The sequence below is a fragment of the Ylistrum balloti genome, unplaced genomic scaffold (genome assembly GCF_031769215.1).
Source record: "Ylistrum balloti isolate Yb309-2 unplaced genomic scaffold, AGI_CSIRO_Ybal_v1 Utg369994, whole genome shotgun sequence".
NCBI classification, from domain to species: Eukaryota; Metazoa; Mollusca; class Bivalvia; order Pectinida; family Pectinidae; genus Ylistrum; species Ylistrum balloti.
In genome coordinates this window covers 383,884-405,976 of record NW_026782075.1, presented here as the reverse complement: position 1 = coordinate 405,976, position 22,093 = coordinate 383,884, and the positions used below count along the sequence as shown (strand labels likewise).

At 37.5% G+C, this 22,093-nt stretch overlaps 1 protein-coding gene across 1 annotated transcript in view; it reads left to right on the top strand.

Annotated features, from left to right (window-relative positions):
* Window positions 1-628: 628 nt before the first annotated feature.
* The window catches only part of LOC132548016 (acyl-CoA synthetase short-chain family member 3, mitochondrial-like), a 30,628-nt gene continuing 9,163 nt past the window's right edge, over window positions 629-22,093 (top strand). The window contains exons 1-10 of the mRNA XM_060211828.1: window positions 629-921; window positions 3,085-3,229; window positions 5,415-5,735; window positions 8,586-8,729; window positions 12,764-12,844; window positions 13,086-13,181; window positions 13,926-14,036; window positions 15,511-15,554; window positions 19,561-19,664; window positions 19,890-19,985. Of these exons, the coding sequence (XP_060067811.1) occupies window positions 629-921; window positions 3,085-3,229; window positions 5,415-5,735; window positions 8,586-8,729; window positions 12,764-12,844; window positions 13,086-13,181; window positions 13,926-14,036; window positions 15,511-15,554; window positions 19,561-19,664; window positions 19,890-19,985 (1,435 nt within the window). The remainder of the gene's footprint in view (window positions 922-3,084; window positions 3,230-5,414; window positions 5,736-8,585; window positions 8,730-12,763; window positions 12,845-13,085; window positions 13,182-13,925; window positions 14,037-15,510; window positions 15,555-19,560; window positions 19,665-19,889; window positions 19,986-22,093) is intronic.

Here is a 22,093-nt window from a genome sequence, read left to right as displayed (position 1 = left end):
TAAAGTCATAATATATAGGTGTATGGGTAAAAAAACCCAACTTGTATGTCACTTTGGATGCCTGCATACATAAAATACATGTACATGTACAATTGGCACAACTTGATTGAAACAAGGACTTATACAGTCATCGATTTCGGAAAAAAAACCCAAATAAATTTGGAAATGAACTGTAATAATATGTAATATACACGTATTGAAACAAGATCACAGATAATATTTTTTTATCATGAGCTCATGAACTCTAGCTTGTCTATCTCCACTAAGTTTGCTCTCTATTCAACTGCACAGCGATGCTACATAGGGACGTCTAATACACTACACGTAATGTGACACTGTACAGGTACAAGTTCCGTCCGTGTCTAACATCATACTTCTGTTACTTTCGTGCAACTGCACAGCGAGGCTACACGGATGTCCGTATTATACACGTAACGTGACACTGTACATCTACAAGTTCCGTCCGTGTCTAACATCATACTTCTGTTACTTTAGCAGAAGTCGTAACACGTTAAAGCACACGACTAATAGATAAATTAAGGTACACTGTTCGGAACTTCTCCAGACTTTACTTTAAAAAACTCCGCTTCGTAACCCTTCCACGTTTTCCTTTAAAAGTCTGAACATGATGGCCTTCTGCAGAATAGCAACTTCATGGAAACACTCCATGTGTACGTCTGCCTCTGAAGCTATCCTGAGAGTGCAGACGATCTGTTCTCATCGAATACCGTATGCATGTTCCTATCGCCGTCGGAACATACACCAGTCCAGTGCACAGGAATGCCACCCGACATACGAGCAAGTGTTCGCAAGTGCAATAGATTCGCCACAGGACTTTTGGGCAAAAGCTGCAGAAGATTTAGTTTGGCATAAGAAGTGGGACAATGTTCTTGACAACTCGAGGGAACCTTTTACGAAATGGTGTGGCTATTTGAATTATGAATTAAGTTCAAATTATGTAGCTATTGTACTGCAAGGAAGTAAATGAAGTGTCATTACCAGTTAATTACCGTAATTTACATATAAAGAGCCCAATGATTTCAATGGGTTTTTTTTTTACAAAACTAATTTCGACTCACACAGGACAACAAATGATAGGGGTAGAGATCGAACTAGGTGATTGATTTAAACACAAACATCAAATATTTCATAATTTAGTGTAGACAGAAATATATAGCACAGAAATATATTACATATCTCTGGTGCAAAACTCTTGAAAACTGAAGAGGCATGGTATACATTTATTTCAAACAGAGGTACCAGACTCGTCTGGCAATATGTTTCATAATTTATGTGAAAAAAGATTTCATACAGCAATTATTTCTTGAAATAATGTTATTAAAAAAATGATAAAAAAATTAATCAACAGATAAACAGTTTTAGTATAAAAATTGTTTAACTTGTTTCAATTTTTGATTTGTAAATAAATATTTGTCTGACATATTGGGTAATAATACCGGGGACAGGGGCAGGAGAGGGGGCGGGGGAGGGTTGGTATGTATTACTTCACTTTCAGATGTCAAATTAACACATTGATAGTTTGATTTTAATTACATTCTACCAATATGTAGAATCTATTACTAAAATTGTCTGTCTCTGTGGCTTTGCTGTAACCTGGGGGCACAGACTTCAGTACCTTTCACTTCCTATGTAGTTTAAATTGTACCTGTCAAAGATACAGGGAGTATATAGCTAACTCCAACATACATATAATGTATCATAAGGCATACTTCGCACCTCTCACAATGGAAAATTGTGGTCAGATACTCCCTTGCTGTCACAGCTCACTGCATTCCTAATCCCCTTGCCTGGTTATTTGTTAATCAATAGCCATGGACAGAGTTGTGTGCATTGAATTGTGGTAAAAAAAAACCTGTAAAAAAAAAGGGGGAGATAATAAGAAACTAACAAATCAATGTAACAGTTGAAACGTCGTCACGCATTGGCGTCGTCGTTGTCGTCGTCCGTTTGAAAGTTTTCCGGACTTTTGTCGGTAATGCTTTGAGTTATCAAAATGAAATTTGGCATATGGCTTTTTGTTGTAAGGGTACATATTAAGTTCGATTTCCGACTGTCTGTTACCCTTTTTGGCAGAGTTATGCCCCTTTGAACTTAAAAAATTTCTCAGGAATATTGCTTTGCGCAGTTTTCCCTTTATGCTTCAAGTTATAGGAATGAAATTTGGTATTACAACTTTATGGTTGATTGTTGCACATCCAGTACAATTTCTGGATGACTGTGACACTTTATGCATGCGACGCATACAGTTCCGAGGAACTCTTGTTTTCCCCTTGTATCAAATAACATGCAATATTCTATACCAGAAACATACTATCTACTGCCCACTGACCTTCGGCAAGTCATAAATAGACTCATGTTTGGCAAAATGTATAAGTCATATTTTGTGAGATTTTCTATTTTTCACCTGTAAATACGATTCCATTTTCTTTCAAATGCATTTTCAGATGTGTTTTTTTAGCTTTTTGTCTCACTTCCATGAGGAGCCATGTTATATTTCTGCTTACAATAATTGTAGTGGCAGGGTCAGCATCAGTGTCGTTGTTGACATTTTGATTTTTTAGTAAGATGATGGTGGGCTATTCATATCACTCTACATCAATTGTCCATCCATCTGTTTAAACATTTTCGTAACTGCTATGTTTGAGAATTACTTGATGGATCTTTCTCAAATTTCATAAGTAGGTTTCCATTGGTCCCTAGTTGTACCTGTGTGATTTGGGGACTGGTCAGAAAATGAAAATGGCTGACAGGCAATCATCTTGGATTTGTCAATCATAGCTTATTATCATTATTTCTGCAAAGAAATGTTTAAATTTCTTATCATTAAGAGAAAAAGCAGACAAGAGAGCTGAAAAGAAGGAAAAAATCCAACTTTCAAAGAGCAAATAAAGATAAAAACAGTCTTGGATGCCAAGATCCTTATGGAATCTCTCGTAGAGTTTTTAATCCAAACTTGTGTAACCAAACTTGGTACAGAGCTAGGTCACATTGTTCTTGCATATGTTTGAAAAAGGGAGATAATCTGGAATTCCTCTGTTACTCTGAATTTTAACATTTATACAGGTTTGTTGGTGGAGAGATGAACACCTGCTACAATGCTTTGGATCGTCATGTTGAAAATGGTGATGGCAATCACGTGGCAATAATACATGACAGTCCTGTAACCAACACACTTAAGAAGTATACCTATGCTGAACTTCTGAATGAGGTATTTGCAAGATATTCAATTGTCAGACATTTTTTGATACTTCAGGGATTACAAGCAATTTCATGAACCAATCAAATTATTTCACTTGTGCCTCAAATTTTGCTGTGAAATGTTCCAGGGGGGCAGGGAGCGAAAATGATCGCAACCTCTTGGTTATCGAGGATGGACCATTTTAATGCCATATTGTACTCGGTTCACTTGTTGTTTAGAGCAATTTTAGTTCACCTAGCCTACTAGGGAGAATAGAGCAATTTTAAAAAAAAAAAATCCTTCTGTAGTCTGACAGTAGCGCTGTGGGGCTCAGTATGGAAAATTAAAAAAATCTTTATTTTTCTATACAAGTTTGGTCGGAAGTAATTTTGAGCTCACCTGGTCCAAAGAATCAATGTGCTTGTGCCATGGCATGGAGAAGGAGTGGTAGATTGAATAAGACAGATACCCAACAGTATTCAATAGAGTCCCATCACGGAAGGTACATACAATTGATATACATAGCGTAGCTAAACAAGATATACAGGAACTCTACAACTACATCTGGGAAACCGACCCATTGAATGATACCTTCTACCATGATGAATTACTGAGTTTATGAGTGAATGAATCAAGAGATGAACACATTCATGATGTTAGAATTGTCCCACCCCTCGAGACATAGCTTCTTGGTTATTAGGTCACCTGAGACAAAGTTTCGTGGTCACCTTTGTCCAGTGTTGTGCGTCCATAAACAATTTAACATTTCCAACTGCTTCTCAAAACCCCTGAACTGATTTCAAGGAAATTTGGCTTCACTGGCCTAAGATGAACGAAAATAGTGAATTATAAGGGTCTGAGGAGCAGGGCGAAAAGGGTAACATTAAATCAAATTCTTCTCAACACCCAGATATTGTAGAATCAAATGCTTTTCATGAATGGAAGCATCCTAAGGTATCTTACCAAAGTTGTGAATTTTTCATAACCTTAGGGACTCACATTTCCCCTTGGGGAAGGAGTAAAGTTTACTATAGTTTATATAGGAAAACTAGATTTTTGAGCATACTTTGTTAAATTTCCATTGGAAATATTTCAAAGCAAAGAATAACAGCTTGATGGTGTGCCCATATTGATCCTGACTGACCCCAAGGGGCTGATTGACGGGGCCAAAAGGGGTTCAATTGAATTCTTATTTGGTATTGTAGAACCAATTGCTCTTCATGGATGGAAGCGTCTTATGGTGCTTTAACAAAACGGCCCACACATTTTTTTTTATTGGGGAGAGGTTAACTTTGCTATAATTTTTATAAAAAAATTGCATTTTTGAGCATAATATTAATTTCTCATTGGAAATAACTTTGTAACAATTCTTAGTATATGATGACAGTTTTGATTGTATGCATTATTGAGACTTGCTTACTATCATCAATTTCACAGTTTCTTTTACACAACACTTGAAAGCTTACTACCTTTATATTCAATGTTGCTTATCTCCTGTGACTTTGTAGCAGATTAGATCCCTACCCCAAGGGCATCTAGAAATAAACACAATATTGATGTCTGGCCCCACCCCATGGGTCATAGCCTTTGGGTTATTTTCTGAAACAGTTGAGATCCCCACCCCTAAACCATAGACAGCAATGCTGGGCATCATGAGACAAACACATTCATGTTGTAAGAACTGGCCCTTGTATGGCATACCTCAAGGGACTTAATTTCTGGGTCATATTTTTGAAAACAGTTGAGATCCTAACCCGATTACCATATAAACTCTTATTGGGCATCAAAAAATTAAGATAGTCATGGTATAAGAATTTACACATTTGGTCTTGCCCTACCAAAGAGGTGAAGTGACTGAGCTTTAATATGGAAATATTTAAAATACCCCTCCTATAGGCATGTATACCATTGCTAGATCCAGGTGAGTAATACAGGCCTATGGGCCTCTTTTTATGAATGATGAATCTGACCTCTGCTTGACCACAAGGCTGGGACCCAACAGAGAAATCATTTCAGGTATTATTTGTCATATTTGAAATTCTTTGTTAAATGACTGAAGCGCTATATTGGCAAGGTGAGCAATGCAGGCCCCTTGAGCCTCTTGTTTTGAAAATGTTGTATGAGGTTTTGATACTTGTTAATTGAATATTTTGGAACCAATTTCTTCAGTAGTTACATGTGCATGGAATATCAAAAATAATTCCAAACATTTCAGGTAAGCAAGTTTGCCAGCGTGCTTCAGTCCCATGGGGTGAAGAAAGGTGACTGCGTTCTTATTTACCTGCCCATGATTCCCCAGGCGTTAGTGTCCATGTTAGCAACAATTCGTATTGGTGCCATACACTCTCTGGTATTTGGAGGATTTGCTGCAAACGAGCTCGGAGTTCGTATCAAGCATGCCGAGCCTAAAGTGGTAATCAGCGCTAATTGTGGTGTGGAGCCGAATCGTATCGTTGACTATAAACCTATGCTGGATAATGCATTGGCTAACATTGACTTCAAGCCGGACAAGTGTATCATCTACAACAGGCCAGGGGTAAGTCTTTTAGTAAACAAAGGGATCAATAAATGAAAAAGAAAATAAACAGGTCAGGGGTTATTAGTATACACTTGGCCATAATTTATAGACAATTTCAGTATTAAAAAAATTAACCATTTTTCCTGTTAAATAGTCTTGTTGCACTCCTTGGTGCATCCCCTTGTGTGTTTGTTGGTGTTTGACATCAAGCGATACACAAGAAAATTTAAGATAACTCTGATTAAACTGGGGTAACCCATACTAAAACATTGTTTGCTTTGTCATCTAAAGTAGTGTTTGTATGTATATATCTGGTAGTCAAATATGTGCTCATTCTGTCTTTAGTAATGGTACGACAAAAATTAACAAATGCAGAAAGGTGGTATGTTTCAGGAAGGATTCAAGGTCGTATGACCCACAGGCAATTAGCTGCACATTTTAATATCAGCCACTCTGTTATTTCTCAGTTAATGAAGTGTGTGTACCAAACTGGGCATGTCAACAGCATTCTACTAGGTCTTGTAGACCTCGAAAGACTACAGATACTTGATAGAGAAGATAGATTTCTGTGTAGACCATCAAGATGAGCCCAATTCACCATTGTCAACAAGCTCATAGGACAGATATGTGAACAATAGGTGACTTCAAATTTTTTTTAGGCTTTTTAGGCCAAACCTAAGGCAGTTATGTCTTCAGCCTTTTGTAACAGCCTTTGGAACTAACTATCTGTTCCTACCAATCCTAGCTTTCTGATTGATGGAAATATTCCAACAATTTATCATTGACCCTTGGTGGCAGTCGTATTCTTTAAACAATGTCGCCATTTTTCAACCTTTCAACACAGTGTCATGCTTGCACCTGGCCTTGTTTTCCTTGCACTTTTCAGGAGTCTCTTTGTGACTTGTTGTTAACTTTGTTTATATTTTGCCCCAGTTTTATTGAATTTTGAGTTTGGATTATGTTGATATGTTGTTATCATGTTGTTTTATGCAAACTCTTGCTATGAGACAATCAGGTATTAATACTAAAATCTTACCAAAATTGACAAACTGGCCGTTCATGAAAATATTCAGACTAAGATTTGGGTCAATCATGAACTAGCGTTGGTCTGGTTTACAGAAGACTCTCTAGGGTGGAATAGAATTACAGGGTCATCGACATTGTTCTTTGCAGTTTGTCTAAAAATCACCAAGAAGTAATCAGCAACAGTAGGAGTCAAAAAGAATCGTCAGTAGATACATTTTGAAATAACCAATAGAGTCAGCAGCATCAAAGATATGATCACAATACACCTTTTTACAAAGTTTCATGTTGATATTTGTAAAATTGATTGAGTAGTGAAGAGATGAATTTTCCTTAACCGCAGGCAACAATCTACATCATGTATCTCTGTTAAAGGTAGCATCCTTAATTCTATAAAATGCTAGATAAAGTAAGTAAAATCAAAAGGTAAGTACTTGATATGATTAGGATACATTGATGTATGAAGTTTCGGTGTGGTATGGTGTTGGTGTGAATGAAAGTGGACTATAATTGTTAAACTTGGTGTACCTGACAATGGCTTGGAGTACTCGATTGTTGTATCGTGTGCAGCACACAAGTAGGATTGGGTCTGTTTCTGATTGGTGATTTGAATTGTATGTAACCAATCATTGTAGACTATGTAAATGTCATGCTTTTACCTGTGTGTCATATACTCTTGTGTGGACCTTGTTAACTTATAAACTACATTTGTATGTGCATGTGCTCTTGCACCATATTAGATATGTACCTTCACTTCCTACTTTGTGTATGGTTACATTATATCTGCTAAAATCTGATGTTTTTATATCATAGCACTAAATCTGTACCTATCTATATATAATGTATTTCTGTCAGTATGTTTCACTCTTATGTTTATATGTATGTTCACTTCATGTTATTAAAGGGTTCAAGCCACAATTTTTTCATAATTTCATATATATCAGCCTAAAATGTTAAGATAATATATGTATGTAGTTTGTGGTATTCTGTCTCTACCAGTGGTACAAAGTTGACTGATTAAGGCGGCCCCACCCCATTTATGTTAATCTGGAACATATGCATAGTTTGAACGTGAAACAAGGTCAAGTGACGCATAACGTCAAGATGTTACTTTGGCAATAGTGATACTCTATTTACCTATCACAACACTACCTACAAAGGTCATGCCTATATCCATTTACAAGCATTAAAAATCATTTTTAAAATGAAACTTACCTTCATATATAGTGTACTGTTTACATAATGATGAATGACAGTGAAAAACAAAGCGTTTTATTTCTTTTTTGAATTATTTTGAAAGTATGCAACAACTGGACACAGCTATATGCAATTACATTGTAAGTGAACGATCTTGTCTAAGATGATTGAGTCTATATCAGAAATAATTGTTACTGTTAATTGTTACCATTTACTAGATTTTTCATGATGTGAAATTTGGTGATAGCAAATATATAAAAGTTCCATGATTAATATTGACATAATCACGTAAATTGAGGCCAAAACCCTTTAATATCTCTCTGTAACAGGTTGTTGAATTGTTTACTACATATTTTGCATTGTTTGTATTACCAGATGTCCACTGCCCGTTTACTGCACAATAGCTTGGTAAACCTTGGCTATGTGTCTTCATTCTAATGGTTACATTTATAACAGCTAAGGTGGTTTTTGCTCCTGATCAAGGGCTTTTGGCATTCATCGACTGAAGGGATTATCAAATTATGATAATGTATGCGATTATAATTTGTAACTTTGTTTTACATTTTATGTATATGATATAACTTAGGGATATTTGTTTAAATAAGCTTAATAAAGGTCAGAAACTGATAATTTGTTATTTTGATAAAGTTGCCACCATCCCCGCTGGTGCCTGGAAGAGATGTTTGTTATGATGAAGAGATGGCTGGAGCCTCCCCTATAGATTGTGTTCCTGTGCCTGCAACAGACCCAAGTTATATTCTATACACCTCCGGGACCACAGGGCTACCTAAGGTCAGTTAAATATCCTGTACACTTCATGGACTACAGGGCTACCAAAGGTGAGTTATATATCCTGTACATTTCACTGACCACAGGGCTACCTAAGGTCAGTTAAATATCCTGTACACTTCATTAACCACAGGGCTACCTAAGGTCAGTTATATATCCTGTACACTTCACGGACCACAGGGCTACCTAAGGTCAGTTAAATATCGTGTACACTTCACAGACCACAGGGCTACCTAAGGTCCGTTAAATATCCTGTACACTTCACGGACCACTGGGCTACCTAAGGTCAGTAATATCCGTTTAATTTTGAAACTGATCAGAAAAACAAAATGGCTGACAGGCAGTCATCTTGGATCTTGGCTTTTGACTGGAAGTTTGTTATTTCAATTTGTAGAGAAGTACTGGATGGATCCCTCTCAAATTTCAGATTCCCTTTTATCCTTCAGGTGGGTTAAATGACCTAAATATAGAACACTGCTCAAAAATCTTCACTGTTGTAACTCTGTACAACACATAAGCTGATTCTCATTTGCCTTCGTCATCTTCGATACTCCAGGGGTTACAATCACTTTCTCTCTCTGTATCCCCGATACTCCAGGGGTAACAATCACATTCATTCTCTGTATCCTCGATACTCCAGGGGTTACAATCACATTCATTCTCTGTATCCCCAATACTTCAGGGATTACAATCACTTTCTATCTCTGTACCCTCGATACTCCAGGGGTTACGATCACTTTCTCTCTCTGTATCCTCCATACTCCAGGGATTACGATCACTTTCTCTCTCTGTATCCTCGTTACACCAGGGATTACAATCATTTTCTCTCTCTGTATCCTCGATACTCCAGGGGTTACAATCACATTCATTCTCTGAATCCTTGATACTCCAGGGGTTACAATCACATTCATTCTCTGTATCCTCGATACTCCAGGGGTTACAATCACATTCATTCTCTGTATCCCCGATACTTCAGGGATTACAATCACTTTCTATCTCTGTACCCTCGATACTCCAGGGGTTACAATCACTTTCTCTCTCTGTATCCTCGATACTCCAGGGGCTACGATCACTTTCTCTCTCTGTATCCTTGATACTCCAGGGGTTACAATCACTTTCTCTCTCTGTCTCGTCGATACTCCAGGGGTTACAATCACTTTTTCTCTCTGTATCCTCGATACTCCAGAGGTTACAATCACTTTCTCTCACTGTATCCTCGATACTCCAGGGATTACAATCACATTCATTCTCTGCATCCCTGCAATATGTCATTTCAAAATTGAAAGCACAAACAAAATAATTTAACATTTCAATGGTTTGAAGATTACAAGCGAACAACGCTCAACTTCAAAGCCGTTACAATATACCAATATACGACATCTATATTTGTTTGATGTACAACAAAGGATCATCTAGTCTTTTTTGTCTTGTCCACAAGGTGTTACACATGGAATCTCCAATTTTACTATGACATGTTCCAAGGGTGTAGAGAGTAAAAGTGATTGTAACCCCTGGAGTATCGAGGATACAGAGAGAGAAAGTGATTGTAACCCCTGGAGTATTGAGGATGTTTGCTGTGAGAGCAGTTGCAACTGACTGTAGATAGTCATAATAAGCCAGATTTTCTGTAAGGGCACATGTTTCACTAAATAAACATGAATTTACATTATAACCTGGATATTTCAAAACTGCACCCACAATTCACTCTTATTTTTAATGCAGATTCCATTCAAGTGTCATGTATAGTTCAGTTGTGTCGGCACAATTTTCCAAATAGTATTAATGCTGCTTCCAAATTTTGGAACTCTTCAGTGTTTTTAATGTCCTCCATAACAACAGTAACTAATAAACTAGTCACAAAAAGGTCATCAGTGCTATTCACTTCAGCATTACAGAACTACAGCTGTTTTTTTCTTTATTTCTCTGGTGTTATATCATTTGTAGAATTATAATTTTCTCCAGAAACATAGCATATCACTAGAATAGATCCACACAAATCATGACAGCCATGTTGTTTAAGATGTCAAATCACCTCAAGCAGTAATAGCTGAAGTAGCAAATATGCCATTCTGGTATACTAGACTGTTCATGCTATCACTAAATTTGCCATTCTGGTATACTAGACTGTTCATGCTATCACTAAATTTGCCATTCTGGTATACTAGACTGTTCATGCTATCACTAAATTTGCCATTCTGGTATACTAGACTGTTCATGCTATCACTAAATTTGCCATTCTGGTATACTAGACTGTTCATGCTATCACTAAATTTGCCATTCTGGTATACTAGACTGTTCATGCTATCACTAAATTTGTCATTCTGGTATACTAGACTGTTCACGCTATCACTAAATTTGTCATTCTGGTATACTAGACTGTTCACGCTATCACTAAATTTGTCATTCTGGTATACTAGACTGTTCACGCTATCACTAAATTTGCCATTCTGGTATACTAGACTGTTCATGCTATCACTAAATTTGCCATTCTGGTATACTAGACTGTTCATGCTATCACTAAATTTGCCATTCTGGTATACTAGACTGTTCATGCTATCACTAAATTTGCCATTCTGGTATACCAGACTGTTCATGCTATCACTAAATTTGTCATTCTGGTATACTAGACTGTTCATGCTATCACTAAATTTGCCATTCTGGTATACTAGACTGTTCATGCTATCACTAAATTTGCATATGGCATCATATGGTAACTATCAACACCTCACAAATATATGAAAGATTGGACAATATGCAAAAATACTGAGATGTCTGTCTGTGCAGACTTCACACACCCATTGTAAGCAATATGACATCATTGGATTGTTGATATGAGATGTCTGTCTGTGCAGACTTCACACACCCATTGTAAGCAATATGACATCATTGGATTGTTGATATGAGATGTCTGTCTGTGCAGACTTCACACACCCATTGTAAGCAATATGACATCATTGGATTGTTGATATGAGATGTCTGTCTGTGCAGACTTCACACACCCTTTGTAAGCAATATGACATCATTGGATTGTTGATATGAGATGTCTGTCTGTGCAGACTTCACACACCCATTGTAAGCAATATGACATCATTGGATTGTTGATATGAGATGTCTGTCTGTGCAGACTTCACACACCCATTGTAAGCAATATGACATCATTGGATTGTTGATATGAGATGTCTGTCTGTGCAGACTTCACACACCCATTGTAAGCAATATGACATCATTGGATTGTTGAGCAACAATGTATCTTTTTATGAATACATTAATGAGCAGACCTAGGAGCAGTATGAACTGCCATGCTAAGTAACCCCTAGTTGTGTGCTTTTAATTTTGGGACTGATTGGGAAAACAAAATTAATGTTCATGTGACCAAATTGGATTTTGAAAATGGAACTTTTTTCATATCTAGTACTTGCTAAATCTCTATCAGATATCTTACGTAGATTCCTCTTTGTCCCTAGTTGTGCCCATTAGATTTTGTGACTGATAGAAAAAACCAAAATGACCAAGAAACAGTCATCTTGTATTTGGCAGTTGTAATTATCATCACTATTTCTGAAAGGAATTAAATTTGGAATTTTGTTGTTGACACATTATGGTCTGGTAGTATCTGTTAACTTTTATTGATGTCTGCAGATCGCCTCCCATGGTTTTCAACCAATCATTTTCTGATATTTGATGGCTGAATCACCATGACATGAAAGTGTGATTTTCTGAATGACAGTTTGATTTATTTGGTATTTGTAGAGTTATTGCCCCTTGTTGTTTACATAATCTTAATTTTTTGTCTGGAGATCTACTGCCAGTTTTTAACTGATCTTTTTTCCAACCTGATTGGCGTAATCACCATGACATTTTAATTTAATAAATTTTTTTTTAAATGTTATTATCTGTTTTTTTCTTTTTCAGCATTTTGATTACTTTTTTAAAATTCTTTCCGATGCAAAAAATTCTAAATATTTCTTTGGCATGGGACAGGTATATATTGTTCTACCTGTTGGTGTTTCCAGCATGTTTTTGTTATTACTATACAGGCAGTGGTGCGACCAAGTGCGGGGCATGCTGTTGTATTGAAATGGTCGATGTGGAACATCTATGGTTTGAAACCTAAGGAGGTTAGTAAAAATATTCAGATGGGTTGTTCATAAAATCAAAATTAAGTTCCATGCTTGGAGATATTTTAGATTTTTGCATAACATTGTATATTACCAGTTTTGAAAAAGTTAATATTAAAACATATATACCACAGCAAGATGTTGTCAAAATAAAAATGTTGTATTCCAGATCTAAGATTGTCATTGATAAGGTAATTACGGACTATGGACTGTGTATTGTTGTATATATTGTGTTTTACAGGTGTGGTGGGCTGCATCAGACTTAGGCTGGATTGTTGGTCACTCCTACATCGCCTATGCTCCACTACTGAACTGTAACACTACAGTTCTCTTTGAAGTAAGAAATACAATCTTGAGAATTTTGAGACTGAACTGAAATATCACTGTTTTTATCTATCATCCAGCTTCAAATTTTCCCTTGAGGCAAATTCTTCTAAATTTCCCAAGAGTCCCTTGGTACTGATATTGGACCTGTAGCATGTAGAGATGGAGTGTTACCACCCTCATTTGAATGACCTTTACACACTTTCAAGATCACAGGTGTCAGATGTGTTAAAATATTCAGTGGCTTTGTATCAATAACTTACTTAAAGGCCCAGGTTTGCTGATATTGGGCCTGTAACATGTGTAGACAGTGAGCTACACAATTTGCACATATGAATTATCTTGCTCAATTTTTAAGGTCATTGTGATCATATTCGGTGAAATATTCAAACATCTTCTCAATAAACATAAGGCCCAGGTGCTGATATTTGGTCTATAGTATGCTAGAATGAATGGCTTAAAGTTTGTGCAAATGAATGACCTTGATCAAATTTCAAGGTCTCATGGTCTGATAAATAAATATCATTAAATAAACTCTTCTCAGTTGGCTGAATGTGTTGATATTTGTGTTGTAACATACTGGAATGAGGGGCTTCCAGGTTTTGTTAAAAGGGTTCAATTTGACCTACTTTCAAGGTTTCAGTGATCAAATCTATTAAGAACTTAAAATTTCCTCTTATCAAGAAGTGCCACTCAAGCCCATTGTGCCTCTTTTATTTTCAGAATAGTTAAACCTTGATTTGATATTGTTAAACAGGGGAAACCAGTTGGTACTCCAGATCCAGGTACTTTCTTCCGAGTCCTAAAGGAACATGATGTCAGTGCCATGTTTGTTGCTCCCACAGCACTCCGAGCTATCAGAAGGGAGGTAAGTCTCTTGGCAATCTTACAGGAGGTAAAACACATAGACCACCCAGAGAGAGTCAAAACTTAAGTCTTCTGGCCATCAGAGGGGAGGTAAGTCTTGGGGAAAGAAAAGGAGTAGTAAGTCTCCAGCCATTGAAATAAAAGGTAAGTTTAAGGGCCAATATGTTGGAGTAAGTGTTGGACAACAACAGGGGTAACAGGTCTCATGCCACAATAGTGAAGGTAAGTCTCGGGGCCAAAACAGGGGAGGTAAGTCTTGGGATCAAACCGGTGTGGTAAGTCTGGGGACCACAAAAGACAAGGCAAGTCTCAGAACCACAACAGGAGAGGCAAGGCAAGTCTCAAAGCCACATCAGGGGAGGTATGTCTCGTTCTGGGCTCACAACAGGGGATAGGTCTCAAGCCTTAAAACTATAATATGGATGAGAAGTTTCACAGCTGCAACAGGAGAGTGAAATGTTTTGTCTACAACAAGGAAGGAAAGTTTCAAAGTCACATTAGTGAAAGTTGGTCTCACAACAATAACAGGAGAGGTAAATCTCCGGACCAGGACAAGGAGATAATCTCATAGCCAGAACTGGAGAGGTAAGTCATAAAACTTCAAAAGGGGAAGTTGTTCTTGGAGGCCAAAGCAGGGGAAGTTAGTCTAAAAGCCACAATGATGGAGGTAAGTTCAGGAAAAGAACAGGGGAGGTTACTCTCATAGCCAGAACAGTGGAGGTTGGTCTCCAAGAAAAGATAGGGGAGGTTGGTCTTGGATGCCAAAGCAGGGGAGGTGAGTCACAGGTAAAGAACAGGGGAGTTATTCTCATAGCCAGAACAGTGGAGGTTAGTCTCAAAGCCACAATAGGGGAGGTTAGTCTCAAAACCACAATAGGGGAGGTTAGTCTCATAGCCACAATAGGGGAGGTTAGTCTCAAAACCACAATAGGGGAGGTTAGTCTTATAGCCACAATAGGGGAGGTTAGTCTCATAGCCAAAATAGGGGAGGTTAGTCTCAAAACCACAATAGGGGAGGTTAGTCTCAAAACCACAATAGGGGAGGTTGGTCTTGGATGCCAAAGCAGGGGAGGTGAGTCACAGGGAAAGAACAGTGAAGGTTAGTCTGAAAGCCAGAACAGGGGAGGTTAGTCTCAAAACCACAATAGGGGAGGTTAGTCTCAAAGCCATAATAGGGGAGGTTAGTCTCAAAACCACAATAGGGTAGGTTAGTCTCAAAGCCACAATAGGGGAGGTTAGTCTCAAAACCACAATAGGGGAGGTTAGTCTGAAAGCAAGTGTGTAGTCCATCAGTGAGGAGGTAAGCCACATGGGAGTCCAGTCTTTGAGTCATTGTGAAGAGATATAATATGAGGGGAAAAGTGATTTATTTGATTGTTACAAACATCTCTTAAGCCTTTCTTTTTAAACTTTTTTTCTATAAATCAATATGTGTAAGATTTGTTCATGAATTAATTGTATCTTATCAATTCCAGGATCCAAAAGTTGAATATGGACGAAAATATTTCCCATTATCAAAGTAAGTGAGAGAAATATTGAAACTTTCCAAATAGGAAATATTGTTGTCACATAAAGAGAGTGCTAATACCTTTTACAGATGTTTATACACACATATTATAAATTGGGATTGTTAATTAAGTACTCACCAAAGTGCAGTTCCAATGAAGTAGCGTTACTATTAAATTCTCAACTGCTATAAGTTTACCAAAACCAGCCATTATAAAATTCTGTGGTGCCTGAACTTTTCGGTTAAAATTCAACTCTTCCATAACACCTTAGCATATTTCAGTTATTAAATTAGGTCTGAAACATCATCATATTGTTTTTACTTTATATTAATGATATTGTTGATTGTGTTTCTAATTAAACTGTTTGCTGATGACACTTCCCTGTGTGCTGTAAAAGATGATGATTCAGTTGAACTAGCACAAAATTTAACACATGATCTCAGCAATATTCAATTCTGGGCTAATAGATGGGACATAAAATTTAATCCAAACAAAACTGAATCTGTGATTTCTGTAAAAAATTGAATACCCATCACCCAAATGTATATTTTTCTAATGAACCAAATACTGTCAGTCAAATACATAAACATCTCGGCCTGACATTCAGTGATGATGCTAAGTGGAAAGACCATATTTTATAAAAGAATTAATGTGTTAAGAATGAGGAAGTATAAATCAGACAGACAGTCATTAACTACAATATATATATCATATATTAGGCCAATACTTGAATACGCTGATGTTGTCTGGGATAATTGTTCGCAAAATTTAAAAGATCTCTTAGAATCAGTACAGTTAGAGACGGCAAGTATAATACCAGGACTGCGTAGAGGCACCTCCCACAATGTCTTGTATAAAGAATTAGGTTGGGTTTCTTCTGATAGTAGGAGAAAGCAGCGTAAAATGATGCCGATGTATAAAATTATGAATGATCAATCTCCATACTACTTCAAAGAAATTATTGAATCTTATCTTCATGACCCCACATTAGATAGGTATCCCTTTAGATCTATTAGATTATTTGATCCTTCTCTCTGTCGAACTGTCAACTATTATAGTAGCTTCTTCCCATCCATGTTTAATGAAATTAATAATATAGCTCGGGATCTTCAAAATATTCGTTCTACTTATCAGTTTAAAAAATTTATAACACCTGTCCAAAACCTTAACACAAGAACAACTGAAATTATTAAGTTCTTTGGAAATCGAGAAACCAATGTCATTCTCTGTCAGTTGAGAAATGAGGCCAGCAACCTAAATTGTGACCTTCTGAAAGATCATCTAGCTGAGTCCTCGGCTTGCTCTCGTGGATTTAGATTTGAAACGGCATCTCACTACTTTCTTGATTGTTTAAACTTTAATCAACATCGTGTTATACTTTTTCATAATATATCACATGAAGTTCATAACCATCTGACTATTGATGTCATTCTAAATGGTTGTGAGAGATGCAATGAAAATGAAAATAAACATATTCTTCTATCTGTCTCAGATTATATCTTAAGAACTAGAAGACTTAGTATGTGTAACCAAGATCTCTAACCCATTATACTTTCATTCATTCATTCATTGTTATCTGATTTCCAAATAAGGTACCTTGCACATTAATATTTGTTCTTTAGGGAGGGTTTAGTGTTCACAAGACCAGTTATATTGTCTACTCAAAATATTGGGGAACAACTTAATGAATAGAATTAGAAATTGAAAGAAGTTTTATTGAACAACACAGATCTCTAACCTGCAAATAGACATAAATTACACTAATTAGTGGGATTGAATTTCCAAATTCATCAGTGGATGGCCTTGTGTGATACAATGGACTTTTCCGGCCTGTATCTGTTGGGTGAGGTAATTTAATAACATTAAATGTTTATTCATTAATCTCCAATAGTTTTCTTCTCTTCTTCAATTAAATGTAATACTTTTATTTAAAGAAGTATACTGAAAGGTTAGAAAATGAAATCAAATGGAATTATATAAGAAATAGATTTAAGTAGTTGTCTCCCCTACTTCAGCATTCTGATTTGTTTATGTTTGTATATGTTCAAATGTCTAATTTTGTATGCCTATGTTTGTACCGCTGTTTGTTACCATGTTTGGAGAGGGCTTAAATAGGCTATGCCTGCTGCCCAATCCATTTGTCTATTTGACAATAAAATTTGTTGAAATTGAAACATCATTAGAGGTGGGCAATCATTTCATAATAGAGAAATTTTATTCAACCCCTGAGGACACTCTAAATTTTTGCTACAAAATCATATTCTTTCAAATATGGTCTGAATCATACGTTTGAGACATCATTCTGAAAGCTAATACATACCCTGAAGACTTGGGATAATGGGGCCCAAAAAGGGAAATTAAGCTAAAACTTTCCATTTATGATTTTGTAAATGTCCAAATGGATTGCAACCAAATTTTATTTGAAATTTCAATAATTTCTGAAATGAATTATTTAATTGCCAGATGAATATTACTACCCAAGGGCCTCTTGTTCATGTGAAGGGATGGGTCAGTGAATTACGCGTTCATAGACGGTATCAATTTTGACACTTCATTGACATCATGTGTAAAACAAAATTCAACAGCATCTTTATTATCTCAGTGATATTCAGTGGTCTTGTGATTCTGTCGTTATAGCACACAAGGTGAAAGTCTATTAGAGTTGATGGTTTTTTTTAAACACATGACTCTCTCACTGAAGTCAAATATGCAAATGATCTGTATTAGAGATTAACAAAGATTGGTAGACATCTTGGAGGATAAGGAAAGACATTGAAAATGAAACAATGTAACAGTGACTTTGAAATGACTGAGAACTGAACATGGGGGAAGAGACACCAGGAGGAGCAGGTTGATATTCTATATTTTCTTTGAAAGTATTTATGGTCACGTATACACAAGTCTTAGAATTTTCATTTGAAGATCTTGATATACACTTTCTTAAATTGTAAATGTAAATGTAAGATGCACAGATACACTGACAAAGTGATTTTTTCTAAATAACCAAAAGGCCCAGGGTACTGTCCTATTGGGCATTTAAGCATGCTTGAATGTGCTATGGCTAAATAGGTTGTTCAAATAAATGACCTTGACTGCCTTTCAATGTCACAAGATCAGATGTCCTCCTGTTGACTGTCCTTAAATAATTCTTGTAATCACTTTTTATTGAGAAGTCCTGAATGGATCTTTTTAGGGTTCCCTTGGTACCTCAATGTGCCCATTTGATTTTGGTACTTGACAGATAAATGAATGATAAGTGGCAATCATTGATATTGACATTGAAAGTTTGTTATTGCTATTTCTTGAGAAATACTTCGTTTTTCTCAAGTTTCATATGATGTTTCCCCTTAGTCTTTACATGTGCATTTTATAAATGTGGGATGAAAAGCAGCTGAGAGACAACCATTTGGATTTGATAGTTATTATAATTGCTATTTCTTAAGACGTTAAATGTCATACTTGGAAAGCAAGAGCAGAATAAAGGAGAGACAAGAATAGAAGAGATCCTACTTTAGAAGAACAAGTGAAGGTCAAATAATGGTGGATGTTAATTGCTCTGTGAGATATTTTGCAAAGTTACAGTTGTTAAAATTTATCAATTACCAAAAAGCTTGGGGTAATGGGGACCGCAGCATGCAGGGCTGTAAGGTTGTCAGGTCAATGATCCAATTCAAAGCCACCAGGTTAAAATGTTTAAAGTCTTCTAAATGATATCTTTTCAATAACCTTTAGGTCCAGGGTACCGATATAATTTTGTTTCAATAATGAAAAGGCTACAGGTCATTATATCTGTATAATAAAAATCCTGGGAATTGGGCTTTCAGATTTACAGAAATGTAACTTTGAAACTTAAAAGTCTTCTGAAGGTGCAAAACAAGTGAGCATTTCAGCCCCACTGGGCCTCTTGTTTTAAGGATTTTACTTCACTTAACTACTTTTTGAGAATGGGTACAATTGATCAGGATTAACTAATATTCTCACAAATGTTACTTTGTTACAAGTGATTTTTTTGATAAGATTCCAGAACATGTTTGTGGCTGGTGAACACTGCGATAGAGAAACTATGGACTGGACTAAGACAGCTTTTGGTGTTCCTGTTTTGGATAACTGGTGGCAGACAGGTCAGCACAGTCCAAACCACACAGACAGGCAAAAATCTTGGATTTGGCACTTAGGGATTATCATATCATTAAAACAAGAACAGAGGAAAGAATATAAGAAAATAGAAAAGTTGGAAAGTGATCCAAGTTCCTAAAGAGAAAATAAAAAGCAATGAAATTTCTTTTGTGGAAATGTAATTCAAAGGGACTAACAAATATTGTTATACAGTAGTTCTATTTGTACAGAGACTGGCTGGGCCATCACTGCAACCAACGTCGGGCTAGGAAATAGGACAAACCCTCCACAAGGTGTCACTGGAAAGCCAGTCCCAGGCTGGAACGGTAGGTACACTTCCGGGAAAATTCTTGGAAAATCAGTTCTTCATTTGAATGATAGGAGCCCTCCTCTGAGAATGAAAGGAAAGCGAGCCCTGTCTGTAATGGTAAGTAGTCTCATCAGGTAGTCACAGTGAAGTCAGTCCCCCTGTCTGTACAGGTAAGTAGTCTCATCAGGTAGTCACAGTGAAGTCAGTTCCCCTGTCTGTAATGGTAAGTAGTCTCATCAGGTAGTCACAGTGAAGTCAGTCCCTGTCTGTACAGGTAAGTAGTCTCATCAGGTAGTCACAGTGAAGTCAGTCCCTGTCTGTAATGGTAAGTAGTCTCATCAGGTAGTCACAGTGAAGTCAGTCCCTGTCTGTAATGGTAAGTAGTCTCATCAGGTAGTCACAGTGAAGTCAGTCTCCTTGTCTGTACAAGTAAGTAGTCTCATCACGTAGTCACAGTGAAGTCAGTCCCCCTGTCTGTACAGGTAAGTAGTCTCACCAGGTAGTCACAGTGAAGTCAGTCCCCCTGTCTGTACAGGTAAGTAGTCTCATCAGGTAGTCACAGTGAAGTCAGTCCCCCTGTCTGTAATGGTAAGTAGTCTCATCAGGTAGTCACAGTGAAGTCAGTCCCCCTGTCTGTACAGGTAAGTAGTCTCATCAGGTAGTCACAGTGAAGTCAGTCCCCCTGTATGTAATGGTAAGTAGTCTCATCAGGTAGTCACAGTGAAGTCAGTCCCCCTGTCTGTAATGGTAAGTAGTCTCATCAGGTAGTCACAGTGAAGTCAGTCCCCCTGTCTGTAATGGTAAGTAGTCTCATCAGGTAGTCACAGTGAAGTCAGTCCCCCTGTCTGTAATGGTAAGTAGTCTCATCAGGTAGTCACAGTGAAGTCAGTCCCCCTGTCTGTACAGGTAAGTAGTCTCATCAGGTAGTCACAGTGAAGTCAGTCTCACCAGGTAGTCACAGTGAAGTCAGTCCCCCTGTCTGTAATGGTAAGTAGTCTCATCAGGTAGTCACAGTGAAGTCAGTCCCCCTGTCTGTAGTCACAGTGGTAAGTAGTCTCATCAGGTAGTCACAGTGAAGTCAGTCCCCCTGTCTGTAATGGTAAGTAGTCTCATCAGGTAGTCACAGTGAAGTCAGTCCCCCTGTCTGTACAGGTAAGTAGTCTCACCAGGTAGTCACAGTGAAGTCAGTCCCCCTGTCTGTAATGGTAAGTAGTCTCATCAGGTAGTCATAGTGAAGTCAGTCCCCTGTCTGTAATGGTAAGTAGTCTCATCAGGTAGTCATAGTGAAGTCAGTCCCCCTGTCTGTAATGGTAAGTAGTCTCATCAGGTAGTCACAGTGAAGTCAGTCCCCCTGTCTGTAATGGTAAGTAGTCTCATCAGGTAGTCACAGTGAAGTCAGTCCCCCTGTCTGTAATGGTAAGTAGTCTCATCAGGTAGTCACAGTGAAGTCAGTCCCCCTGTCTGTAATGGTAAGTAGTCTCATCAGGTAGTCACAGTGAAGTCAGTCCCCCTGTCTGTAATGGTAAGTAGTCTCATCAGGTAGTCACAGTGAAGTCAGTCCCCCTGTCTGTAATGGTAAGTAGTCTCATCAGGTAGTCACAGTGAAGTCAGTCCCCCTGTCTGTAATGGTAAGTAGTCTCATCACGTAGTCACAGTGAAGTCAGTCCCCCTGTCTGTAATGGTAAGTAGTCTCATCAGGTAGTCACAGTGAAGTCAGTCCCCCTGTCTGTAATGGTAAGTAGTCTCATCAGGTAGTCACAGTGAAGTCAGCCCCCCTGTCTGTACAGGTAAGTAGTCTCATCAGGTAGTCACAGTGAAGTCAGTCCCTGTCTGTACAGGTAAGTAGTCTCATCAGGTAGTCACAGTGAAGTCAGCCCCCCTGTCTGTACAGGTAAGTAGTCTCCTCAGGTAGTCACAGTGAAGTCAGTTCCCCTGTCTGTAATGGTAAGTAGTCTCATCAGGTAGTCACAGTGAAGTCAGTCCCTGTCTGTACAGGTAAGTAGTCTCATCAGGTAGTCACAGTGAAGTCAGTCCCTGTCTGTACAGGTAAGTAGTCTCATCAGGTAGTCACAGTGAAGTCAGTCCCCCTGTCTGTAATGGTAAGTAGTCTCATCAGGTAGTCAC